Raw genomic sequence first — 13,696 nt, 5'->3', positions numbered from 1 at the left:
AGAGAGTCTAAAGAATTCGGCGGCGGGTCGGATTGGTCGCACACAGCCGCCGCTGATTGTAAAGGAATTTCTGCGCTGAACTTCCAGAGATCTTGAATCTGCGACCCCCGCCCGGAGTGGCAGCTGAGCCGCCGGCGCGAAGCGAGCGGGGATTGGTTGTCTGGACGGCCGGGCCACCGCGCCTGCGCAGTCCTCCCCTCAGCGCCACCCTGCCCGGCGCCCAGTCGCCGGTCTGTGGCCTCTAGGGATCGGGCGTCAGCCGGCAGTATAGCCGGCAAGTGGACAGCCGCGCGGGCGGACAGGTGGGCCCGACTTGCTCGTTATCGGGAGAAAGGAGAGGGCCACTTTCTAGGGCCCCAGCATCTCCCCAGTTCCAGGAGCCTGCCCAGCCCCGCGAGGGAGACGCTGAAGGAGCAGCCGCCGGTCTACCGGGTACAGCCGCCGCCATGGCTGCCATGATGGATCGGAAGTGAGCCTCGGGGCCAGGGCTGCGGGCGCCGGCTTCTAGAGTCCCGGCTCCCCGGCCGCCCCTACCTGGGGAAGCGCGGCGCGGCGCGGCGCGGCGGACGGCTGACTCTCAAGTCCCTTGCGACCCCGGACCCTCAGGTCAGGCCGCTCCCTCCAAGACTGAGAGGCGGGGAGTGGCTCCCGGCCTCTGGCCCGGGCTGCAAGGAAGATGGCGGACCCAGCCGAGTGCAACATCAAAGTAATGTGTCGCTTCAGACCTCTCAACGAGTCTGAGGTGAACCGCGGCGACAAGTATATCGCCAAGTTTCAGGGAGAAGACACGGTCATGATCGCGGTGAGTGACCCCCGCCCCCACCTCTCGTGCGGCTTCTTGGAGCCTGACTGGGCTGGGAGTTCAGGGACGTGGCGGGGTGCAGAATCGAGAGGGAACACTGGTGTCCCGAACACTTTCCTGCGGGTTTTCGCAGGTTCAAATCACTCAGTCGTGGAAACTGTTCAGTTGAGTCCAGTGGCATTCCTGGATCGTCCCCACCCGGGTCCTCTGCGCGGGGAGATGGGAGGCGCCTAGGCTCAGCCTGGGACACTCCCCCACCTGGGGCTCTGGGGGAACCCTCGAGCTTAGGGCACTTTTGCCAGTGTTTGTGCTCCTACTGTTGCTGATGCTGTTGGTATCTTGGATTATGCCCCCCGTCTCATTTACCATTCATTAAATGTGTAATATTAATTCCGAGTTTAACTAAAGCATTGAGCCATGAAACCAGCCCTAATGTATCTTAACTCTTACGATGCTTAGTATAAAACTAGTTTTGGAAAGCTAACGTACCTGTCTCAAATGTTCACCTACCTATCTTTTGAGAGATGAATGACTTTTCATTTAAACAGTTACTGTGAAAAATCGAGGACGGTAAAAAGAAATCGTCTTCCTTAAAATCGGAATTATCAATTTAATTTTATGGTAGATTTAAGCAGATTAAGATTTGAGAGTCAGAAAAATTCAGACTCTCAAATTTACTCGGTTTTATGGGGTAGCAGTTTAGGAAAAAGTGTTACCACTGTATCAGACAGAAAGTACTAATAAAAACAAATTTATAAAAAGTAACAGTTGAGGGCTGGGGTTGTGGCTAAGTGGTAGAGGGCTTGCCTTGCACATATGAGGCACTGGGTTCAATCCTAAGCATCACATAAAAATAAACAAAATAAAGATATTTTTTAAAAGTAACAATTGACCATTGTTGGATTCATATTTATACAGTTAAGGTCCACGTTGAAGAAAATTGATTTTGGTAATCCCAGAGATAATAAACCATTGTTCTTTCCTCGGGTAGAACAATTAGTTTTGACTATCATTTAGGAAGACCAGAAGTGAGGATTTTTTGAGATCTGAGAAAGTAGCATTTTTAGTTCTAGTAGATTAAATGTGAATAAGATATTGCATACAATACAGTGAACTATGACTAAAAATTAAATTCATCTATTTTGGTAATGTCATGTGGTAGTACTTTTTTTTTCCTACATTGTTATCAGGGTATACAATTGTAATATGTTAGTACATTGTTTCCTCTAATGCATTTTTTTATTTAGTGTATTGTTTGTGCTGTTTAATTTGGAAATAGAACAGAGAGGTCACAGGAGATGAGACATTGATGACTTGAAAGTATTAATGTAGAAAACAGGACTGAATTTGTTTGGAATTTTAATGTGAAGGTTTCCAAAGTTCAACTTTAGAAAATGAATGTGTTAACTTATCCTCTTAATAGGCTTTTGAGGGAAAAAAAGAAAAATCATTAGGTCACTAATAACTGCAAACTGCTGCTGTGTGAAAACTGTCAAGCCAGTTCTTTGTTAACAAGTCTGCAAGAAAAACTCTAGCTATAAATGACATCATAGCAAGGCGGAGAAGTTAAGCACAGTGATCCTTTTCCTTTAGGAGGATATATTTTCCATGGCATTGACATGGAATGAGTGGATGCATGAGACTCCTGGATTAGTTGTCAAACTTGAGGCTACCAGTTTCTTAAGTTTTTGTGATTACTCAGCAATGCTTTACTTAACATAGCTATTTTTTCTTTCCCACTTGTATTGCCTCTTCAGACTTTTGTTTTTAAACAAACCTATGAGTATAAGAATTGTGTTTGTTGGAATGCTAAAATCTAGGACTCACAAAATTATTATGATTAGGTTAGAAAGTAAACTTTTTTGCTCAAATATGACTTAAAATATGAAGAAAGACTTAAAAGAAACCAAATAATTACCATAGGAACCAAACATTATTCTAGGCCATTTCCTTTGGAAAATTTATGTTTCTTTCAAAGTAGGAATAAATGAAAATATTAGAAGTAAAGGATAGGTGTTTTGTTTATGAATCAGTAATAAGCATTTTGTTCACCTTTAGATAAACTTGTGAGCCTTTTGTTGGTCTTTTTAGAAAGTATAAGGGAAAATACATTATGATTCGGTTACATAGCCTTAAAAAGTGTAAGGGAATGGGTAGTTCATTATTTTCAGGAACTGCTTTCTTGCATATAATAGGTACATTTATTATGTGAAAATTGTGTATTTTGTTCAGTTTTTTCAATCAATCATAGGGCAACTGGAAGGAACAAAATTAGAAAATCTCCAGAGATTCATCTCCTGGTTTATTTTATTTATCTTAAATGTGATTTAAAAACATCTGAATAGTTCTCAAGTTAAAATTTTTTTCATCGCCTTATTGATAAAATTGAAGTATGATAAAATGCACATATTTGAAGTATGCAGTTTGATCAGTTTTGACATGTATGTAAACATTACATAAAAATTTAAACATGTGGGCTGGGGTTGTAGCTCAGTTGGTAAAGTGTTTGCCATGCATGTGTGAGGCACTGGGTTCGATCCTCAGCATCATATTTAAAAAAAAAAAAAAAACCCACAAATAAATAAAATAAAGGTATTGTATCTGTCTACAACTAAAAAATATTTTAAAAAATTTAAAACATGTATTTTGGCTTATGATGTTACGGAATTGTAAGCATAAACAGTGCTCATGGAGAAAATAATTTTTAAGGATTCTGGTTTTCTTCTAAGTTTAATTTTTTTTAATACTTTGTGTAAATATCATTCTGTTACACAAGGAAGCAGTGACTTTAACATAATATTACCCCATGGCAGGCAAGCCTTTTGATTTTATGGTGTTTTTCTTTGTGTTGTACAGCTTTTAATTTATTAGCAATTTAAATGCTTAGTGAAGTGCTATAAATATTACATTGAATGAAATGAATGATTTTTATGGAAATTTTAAAATGATACAAATATAATCAGTTTGTTTTAAATTAGAGAACTTACCCACAAAACAGGAAGTTCAAATGAGCTTGCTGAAAAACACTAAAAACAAAATCAATAGAAAAACTTCTGTGCCTGCTTATGCTCATTTGCATGATTAAATCATTGCTAATTGTAGTTTCTTATGTGGTATACTATAGAAGTTGGCTAGAACCCAAAACCACCTGTTGTAGTTCATTGAAATTAGAAAAAGAATACTAATTAGATCATCTTGCCCATTTCCTTGCCTAAAGCAAAATATGATTTCCCTTTTTAAGTCATCAATGATTTGGGCGTGATTTGATGGTTTACTTTGTATGAAAATCGCAAGAGGGAACCATCATCACTTACCTTTATAATTGTGGAATGTTAACCCAAAGTCATTGTCTGATACAGAAAAATCTTAGGGGATGTGCTTCAAAACCAAATTTGGTATTCAGTCTGGTCTGTTTTAGACTCAAAACAGGCTCACTTCATTTAAGAAATCTGAGGTATGAGTTCTAGTTCAGATAAACTTGTTCTTTTTCATTTTTCCTCCTGAAGCCTAAGTCAGATATGAATGCATCTTATGACTTGAGGTTTGTAATACTGAGTAATTTTGAAGATACATAGAATTATAGGCTGCATCATGTATATTTCAAGTCTAAAAACCAGGTTTTAAAAATATAGCTGTTTGGATAATTATTTTTCTTTGTTTAATCTATTTGAAAAATTTAGATGCCTTAATTATACACCATTACAAATAAATTTTGTTTCACAGTCTTGATTTCAACCCAGGAAGCCAGGGTCAATTAATAACTTTTCAACTAGATCTTTAATCAAAACATTCACCTTGCTTACTAAAACTATAATTAAGTTTTGCAGTCAAGAAGATTACTCGTCAACTTAATGCTAAGCATTTAAGTTGATTTTTTTGTTTAACAATTAATTATATAAATCACTCTCTTTCAACTTATTTATTTTTATATTTGTGCTTTATCTTTTAATCATTGACATTTATTCTGGTGCGGTGGCCTATGGCAGTAATCCCAACAACTAGGGACTAGGCTGAGATAGGAGCATCACAGATTTGAGGCCAGCCTCAGCAACTTAGTCATTGCCATTTATATTATTTTAATAAGGTTGTAGTCGTAGTTTTGCATATTTGCTTCGAGATGCTAATAAAGTAAATAATTGCATGAAGTTCTTTTAAGGCAGGCTTTACTGTTACCCATCATTTCTAGCATATCTCTTTGTAAATGGTTTAGGACCACTATTTTTGATTGATATAAAAATTGAGTTATGATATTAAGCCGAGTAATATTATTCTTTCTGTTTTAAATGTTTATTTTAATAAGGTTTTATTATTTTTGAAGGGATACTTCATAGTTTTCCCGATTTTCTATTCATTAACTTATTCATTTTCTATTCATTAATATTCTTAGTATATAACTTCTGTTGATAATCAAGCTCTACCCAGCCTTATCCTTTATTACTTTTTGAACTCTACAGTCTATTGTATAATTAAATATCATTTATAAAATTGTGTTATTTATCCATAATATCTGATATTTTATAATCATTAAGTGTTTTCTGGATAAATAAAGAGGAAAGATTGTTTTCTTTTTATATAGAAAAACTATTTGCATGGTTTATCTCTGGGTGGTGAATATTCTTTTTTTTGGTACTGGTGATTGAACTCAGGCACTCAATCTCTGAGCCATATCCTCAGCTCTGTTTTGTATTTTATTTAGAGACTGTCTCACTGAGTTGCTTAGTGCCTTGCTGTTGCTGAGACTAGCTTTGAACTCATGATCCTCCTATCTCAGCCTCCTGAGCTGCTGGGAGTGAATACACTTTTAATTTTATATGTTTTCAGTGTTATTTACCATGAATATGTCTTTTATATTTGATTGTGTTTTTTAATTAACCATAACTGTGGAATTGAATATTAATGTTTCAGTAGCACCTTAGCAAAAGATACTTTCATCTATGTTATAGCTAAAGAATAATCAGACATTGATGCCATTTTAAAATTGATGACAAAGTGAGGTCATCTTAATGTATTTATGAGGAATGCTTTTAGAAGTACAGGGAAAACAAACAGTAGTGGCTTCAATACATAGGAGGTTATTTCTCTCACATAACAAAAGTCTAAGAACGGGCCCTTAACTCCTATTTCTAGAACCCTGTTCTGTTAAATTCTTGTCATTCATAACTGTTGAATTTTCATCATAATATTTGTCATGTTTCCAAGATGGATGCTACAGTTCCAGTGATTCATTATAGGAAGGAAAAAGAGCAGTTTCAGCTGAAATGGTCCCTTTTATCAGGAAAACAACACACTTCTCAGAGACCTCTCAGCAAATGACCATTTCAGAATATCCAGAATTAGGTCATGTGACCACTAGTTGCAAGGAGACTAGGCTAGCTGGCCTTCAGGTTTCCAATGGGAGGTAGCAAGGCAAAAGGGAATTAGGAATGACTTTGGATAGCTCTTTAGGGAGTGTCTGCTTCATTTTAACTGTTTTCCAAGGTTTGGGGAGAGGACTATAAGATAATTTCTGAAAAAGTAGATCTTTTCCAACTAAGACCTAGAAAGTATTCTATAATGTTGTTTTTTCTGGGGTCATAATTGTTTTGTCTGTTAGGGCCCAGCTACTTTTCCTTTAGAAGAAACTGAGGACAGGCAAATGGTTGCAAATACCCAGAACCTCCTGTCCTCTTTCTCTCATCTTTAGATACTCACTCTCCCTACTAGATTATTTGATTGTTCCTGCTAGTGTTTATACTTATTCATGTCTGCCCATCTTTTAAAAATATAAGCGAATAAAGTAGACCACGGCCAAATTTTCTGTTCTATTTGGTTTCTTCCCTTCTTCTGTTCTTTTTTTTTTTTTTTTTTTAACCTATTGCAACCTTATACTTTTCAGTTTTGTCTTGGCCTCAGGGCTATATTTTTTTTCTTTGATTTACCTGGATACTATATTGTGATTCTTTTCTACTTCCTTTGGTTTCTTGAATGCTATAAGCTCCTTTCTGCTTTAGAATCTTAAAGCATCTATTCTTAATTCCTACACTACTATCCTTCACTAACCTCCACCCCTTCCTGATTGTTGTTGAAGAGGGTGACAGTGAGCTAGGTGCTACTTATTCTTAGATTCTTAAACATCTCTTTTCTAAGAGTGTTTTCCTGACATTTTCCTACTCTCTCCTAAATTCAAGTTCTCCTGTATTCTCTTAGAACTGTGAAAGTACCCAGCTGCATGAGTCAGAATTCTAGTCAGTTAATAGTCTAACTAGTCTGCCCCACTATTACTTAATCTCCACTAAAGTAAAGAGAGTATCATCTTGGTCATCATTCTTTGGTGGCATCTCACATTCCATAAATATATGTTAAATGAAACAGTGCTTCAAAAGCTGTTGCAGTAAACTGAAAAGCTGAGTAGAGTAGTAGAAAGAGGCCTGATTTTAGTATAATTGTTTTACTAACAAAATTAATGGAAGTATTTGAATTCAAATTTAGTTTTCTCATTAACAATTTTTGTAAGTAACTAGGACTTTGAAAGTCCTAGTTTCCTTATCTACAAAACCATATTAAGCATTGAAAATAGAGACACAATGCTTGCCAGAGTAGATATTAAAAAAAAAAAATCAGCAGTATCTGACTGGCTACCATAGTAGTGCTAATTGTAATTACTGGACTGGGCCCTAGGAACATAACAAAGACTAAAACAGAAATTCTTGTTTTCATAGAGATTATTCTAATGGATTTGTACATGGGGGAACCATTTAAGATCCCTTCTACTTAAGATAAATAACATGAAATGATGCATACTGTGTATGTTACTTTGAAGGTTAAATATATGATGACATCTTTAAGGGAGCTTAGAAATATGCTCTCACCATTTTATTGGTGTAATTGAAATGCTTTTCTGTTTTTCAGTCCAAACCTTATGCATTTGATCGGGTGTTCCAGTCAAGTACATCTCAAGAGCAAGTGTACAATGATTGTGCAAAGAAGATTGTTAAAGGTAAATATATTTAACTTGATGTATGCAGTTTACTTATTATAGTCCAAGCAGTAAATAAAATTTGTTTGTGATTTTTTCACATTTACACAACATTTGCTTTTTCATTATAATGCCCCTTTCTTTTAAATTAGTTGCAGAATAAAAATTTTAAATAATAAATTACTATTTAATTAGTAAATACTCTATAATGCTCAAATACCATGATCTCATTCTCTTATTCAAGGGTGTTCTAAGAATTATCTTACATACTTGTTCTTGAAAGATGTATTTCTGTTAGAAACTAGAAGTTTCCAAGGTAGCAATTCTAAAAATAGAACAGCATGAAAATGAAAACAAAATGGCTAGACAAATTTCAAAAAAACAGTAGAAAATGGCATTTATCTTTCTTTAGTTTCATTGTTATTCCTTCTCCCAAACTTTTGTAGTCAGCAGAGAAACCTTTGAGAAACTTAACAGCATTTGCCAAGGGTGAGAAAAGCATGCACAGTCCAGTTAATACTGTTACCTTATACTAGAATATGTCCCAATTTTATATTTTCTAAAATCATAGAATTCTAGATTTGAAAGGATGCTGAGTTGATTGCTTATTTTCCAGTTACTATAAAAGTACCTTTTTCAAAGGAATCCTACAGTTAATTAGCTATTTATGATACAATTCATTTCATTTTTTTGACACCTGTAGTGTTAAAAGGGGCTCTTAGATTGAAGCAAAAAATCTCTTTTTTCTTGTGGCATTTACTCAAATTAGAGGTTGGGATTTGGTATAAAAGGTTAGATTAAGTAGGAGCACAGACAGTAAGTAGTAACATGAGAAGAAGTGGAGTTTGTGGATAGAAGTGAGTTTATAGATGTGATGGAAAATGTAGACAATCTTTTCATATTAATACCATATTGTCTGTGATATAAGAAGCAAAGTCATCACAAACAATGGGGAAGAGAGGGGGGAGGTTTAAGGAAAGACGTGAAATGGATGGATTAGGAGAGGGTAGTGGTATTAGTTAAGGACTAGATCATAGAAAAATTAGTATCTTAGAGGCCAGGGTGTTTTAGTGAGTCATCTTCTATATGGACACTGAGATCACCAAGAATTGCAACAGGAGTGGTATTGGTGAGAGACAGTAAACTGGGTGTTGAAATCTTTATAAGAGGAGAGGGAATTAACTTGTGACTAGAAAAAAGAGGTATAGGTAGTGTCATCTTATGATGTGAGCATCAGATAATTTTCCAAATGGATCTATTATTGAACATAATTACTACATTCTTTGTGATGTCTTATGTCCTGATGTCTAAAGTAACGTATCTACTACTTTTGTTCTGTTTTATTACTGTTTAGAATTCTAAACATCTGTTTTATAACTGTTTAGAATTCTAATGCATCATGTGTTTCTTGAAATTTTCCACTTTTCTAAAAGATTAGTTTTTTGTTTTGTTTTTTTTTTTGTACAAGGGATTGAACCCAGGGGCACTTAACCACTGAGCCACATCCCCAACCCTTTTTATTTTTTGAGACAGGGTCTCACTAAGTTGCTGAGGCTGGTTTTGAACTCATAATCTATTTCCCTTTGGCCTTCTGAGCCACTGGAATCATAGGTATGTGCCACTGTGTCCAGCTCTTATTAGCTTTTTAAATACAAGGACATGATTGTTCCTTGAGCTGTGGGCAATTTAAATGTTCAGATCTTTTTCACATGAGTTACAGCCAGTTTAAACCCCATTCTAGACTTGTACACCACAGTGCAGGCCTTTAAAGAATAGGTTCCATTTTGTTCATTTTAGCTCCTGATCATATTTTAGTGTTGTTTTGATATTTGTCTTACTCTAGTAACTCTACCAAGTTAGGACTGTTAGCATATTTGTTAAGTCATTTATGGTGTCTAGGACATCAAAGTTTAAAAAATATTATTTTAAATCATCTGTAAATGCTTAGTGGATTGTGGTCCTTAGACCAATTTTCTGAAAACTAGAAAATGCTGGCTTTTAATTAAATCACACTGCTTGGTGGTATTCAGCCAACTTCAGAGCCTGTCACCTGTGCAATCTGGTTCATTGTCAAGATACCTACAAAAAGATAATGAAAAATTTGGTTCTTTCTGTGAAATTGTGTTCCATGACTCTGGTATTTCCCCCACAGTACCAACTGAATGTAAAATCAAACAAGAAATTAAGTTAGTTTGATCATATTTTTTCCTTATGAAATTTTGGTATACTTGTTTATAGTTCCCATAATCTATTATTTTTTTCCTTTTTGGTAATGAGTATAACATTCGAAAGTTATTCATATCCTGTAACCTTTGTTCTCTCTTGACTTTTAAAATTTACCTGCAGTAACTGAGAGATTTTTATCCCTGGAATTAATTATCTTTGTAACTAGAAATTTGGGCTCATTTAAAACCTTTTTTCCTGTCATCCTACCCACACATCAATTCTTTCCAATTTATTCTGGTTTTGTTTTGAGGATCATCTTCCTGGAAGATAGTGATAAAATAGGAACATCTCTGTTTTGGAATCAGTTAACATCCTCTTTCTTAAGCAGTGCAAGTTTATTTGTTCATTAATTATTTTTTTCTGGGTATTGCTTCCAAAGCTCATTTTTGGGCTTTAGGGTTTTTTGTTTTGTTTTGTTTTGTTTTTTGTTTTTTTGCTTTTATAAGATTTATCCTGGGTGTTTACCTTTCACATACTGTTTTAGTGATTTTTTTTTGTCTTTTGTAAATTCTTGATTATATATAGTCTTTTAAATAATAGACTCATACCTACCATTCTCAGAATGCTTTGAAATATGTTGTCCTGATATCTAGGGTACATGTACTACTTTCGTTCTATTTTATTACTGTTTGCAATCCTAAAACAAAGATAATTTATTTCCTGAAATTTCCCTCATTTTAAATTTTTAGTTCCTTTGACATTTTTCTATTTTACTGTTTGGAACTGAGTTCAGGATAATAGTTCTCTTTTGCAGTACGGTTAAGAACATAGAATTTATTATCAGACAGACCTACATTGAAGTCTAAGCTCTTGTTGCTTTTTAGCTGTGTGACTTTTGATGAGTTACCTAATCTTTCATTTTCTCTTCTGCAAAATAGGAGATACTATAAGTTCTTACACAACAGATATCAGCTACTGTTTCCTCTATCTTCTGAGAAAAAATTGTTAATTCAATTTACTGAGACTGTACCTGTATATTTGCACTCTGCAAAATTAGATGCCCGACAAGTGTTGGGATAGAAAGTTTCTGTCATTATCTTTCTTCCTTTTATATGCCAACTTTGTAATTTATATTAGTACAGTGTCACCTGGCTATGACTTCCTTTTGTCTTCACCTCGTCGTCTCTACCATTTTAGGGGAGCCTGAATGTGGTAGCTAGTAGGACTTGTCTTGGCTAAGGATGTGAATGTGACATTTACCACTAAACAGAGGTTTAACTGGACACAGTGGCACATGCCTGTAATACCAGCAGCTTGAGAGGGTGAGGAAGGAGGATCACAAATTCAAGGCCAGCCCTGGCTACTTAGTGGGACTCTGAAAGGGGAAGTACTGAGTTCTAAAATATAGTGAATTATATTCTATGAATGTATAATTATGTCAAAATGAACCCACCTATTTTGTATAACTATACTGCACTAATAAAAAACATTTAAAAAGTACAAATAAATAAAAAGAGCTAGGTATATACGTCAGTGGTAGAGTGCCCCTGGGTTTAACCCCTACTACCACAAAAACATACATACATACATATGCAGAGAGATTTAAGGAAAAAGATGGTGTGGGTGCCTAGAGAAGTGGGAAGATAGGAAATCAATTAAATATAAGGCCAATTGAACTTGGTACAATCATTGATAAATCAGTTAGATGAAGGACACAGAAGCTGTTGGTGGGCAAGATCAGCATTATCATGGGCCAGTTTGAATTTCTCCTGAGATGTTGATTTGACAGGTAAGTTGCCAGAAATGAGTTGAAAACAGATAGTACTCTCTGGGTCCCTGTCAGTGACATTTCATCGTGTTTGCATCAGTTCATAAATATCTGTACAACTATAACATTATTATGTATGGGGCTGTTATCTTTTTGTAAATTCATTAGTAGAATTGCTTCTTTTGAACAAGACTTATCCACTTGTATTCTCTTTTGAATTCTGAATCTGAGTAAGTCCGTTGAATTTGTTGCCCCTATATTAAGTAGTTGTTCATACAATGCCATGTATAACACCAAACCTTCAGAGATTTCTTTGTTTCCTGCCATAGCTACCTGGACTACCTGCCACTTCTGATTTTTCCACATGTAGTCTGCTACATATGATTTTATCTCTTGTGCTTCTTGAGAATATAGTACAGGGATTAAGATTATGTCTCTGCAGACAGAAGTGTGTCTTAAAGGATACACAAAGACTAAGGAGAAGAGAATGGTGCCTTCCAACCAGAGAGATGACCCCTGGACCAAACCATTGCATGTGCAGAAATAGCAAACATTTATACTATGACTTTGAAGTTGAACCATATGAAATTTAAAAGTACCTAATTTTATCTGATTACAGTTTTGTGTTCCCTAGAATTTCAAATAGTTGAGTATTATTTGTATACTTTAAAATATACACACCTAAGGAAAAATGTAAAATACTGAATTCTAGTTAGAAGTGTATATGCATGGTGAAATATCTAAGTGAAAATATACTGAAGTGTATTGATGTCTGCATTTTACTTTTAAATTATTAGAGGAGTGGATAAATATGTGATTAATAGAAGCAGTAAAAATATAAAATGTTGGTGGTAGAGTATTTGATAATAGGATTGTTCAGTGTAAAATTCAGATTTTTACACATTTAAATTTTAAATTTTTATAATTAAATGCTTAGGGTAAAATTGCTGTAGAAAACAGGTTGAGATTTGAAGATAGAGGAAAACATATTATAGTCGACCCTCAGTATTCTTAGGTTCTGCATCCACCAACCTCAGATAAAAAATATTTGAAAAATTATGTCTGTGCTAAATATATACAGATTTATATATTTCCTGAACAATAAAATATAATATCTATTTATATAGCATTTCCATTGGATTAAGTATTATGAGTAATCTAGATATGATTTAAAGTATATGAGAGGATGTGCATAGGTTAAATGCAAAATACTATCTCATTTTATGGAAGACTGAGTGAGCATTTTGGTTACCTGTAGAAGGCCCTGTAATCACCCTTCTTGGATAACAAAAGACTACTATATGCTTCTAATTGATTAAAATACTCATTTAGTACATATGACAGGTCTAAAAATCACCTAATCAATCATTATATCTCCTATTCCCTGAGCAAAGCCTAGATCATAGTGGACACTAAACAAATATTTCAGTGTCAATCTCTAGAATCATAAAACTTTTAAAGATATGCTTAAAATATCATTTGTTATCTCTGGACTTCTCGTATGCTATGTAGTTTCATATAGCATAAATATACTATGATAATGGATATTCACCTACAGATATTTACTTAATACCTATCATGGTAATAGCAAGATCATCTCATGAAAGTACCTTTTAAAGTTCTAACAAAATTTTATGCTTAAGTTTTATGTAATCGATTAAAACATCTCAAGCAGGGAATGTGGCATAGACCTATTGAGAATAGTTTTATATAAAGGAGGTGAATTGGAATGGGTCTAAAAGGTTTATTTCCTAAATAATCTTTTCTGAAGAATTACTGACAAAGGTGTCGCAATCCCATCTATCATAAATGTGCTTTGTGAGATGATTTTGTGCCCCATCTTAAAAATAAAACCAATTTTGAAGGAAAGTTTCAAATGTTTGGAGTCTCTTAAAATTTTTAAATCTGGGCTGGGGATGTTGCTCAAGCGGTAGTGCGCTCGCCTGGCATGCGTGCGGCCTGGGTTCGATCCTCAGCACCACATACAAACAAAGATGTTGTGCCC

The 13,696-nt window shown here is 35.2% G+C and overlaps 1 protein-coding gene across 1 annotated transcript in view; it reads left to right on the top strand.

Moving 5' to 3' along the window:
• Positions 1–203: 203 nt before the first annotated feature.
• Kif5b (kinesin family member 5B) overlaps positions 204–13,696 on the top strand; it is a 43,826-nt gene continuing 30,333 nt past the window's right edge. Inside the window, exons 1-2 of the mRNA XM_026405164.2 lie at positions 204–802; positions 7,691–7,778. Coding sequence (XP_026260949.1) covers positions 677–802; positions 7,691–7,778 — 214 coding nt within the window. The 5' untranslated portion in view covers positions 204–676. The remainder of the gene's footprint in view (positions 803–7,690; positions 7,779–13,696) is intronic.

This window comes from Urocitellus parryii, chromosome 9 (genome assembly GCF_045843805.1).
Source record: "Urocitellus parryii isolate mUroPar1 chromosome 9, mUroPar1.hap1, whole genome shotgun sequence".
NCBI lineage: Eukaryota > Metazoa > Chordata > Mammalia > Rodentia > Sciuridae > Urocitellus > Urocitellus parryii.
This window is presented reverse-complemented; position numbering and strand designations above follow the sequence as displayed.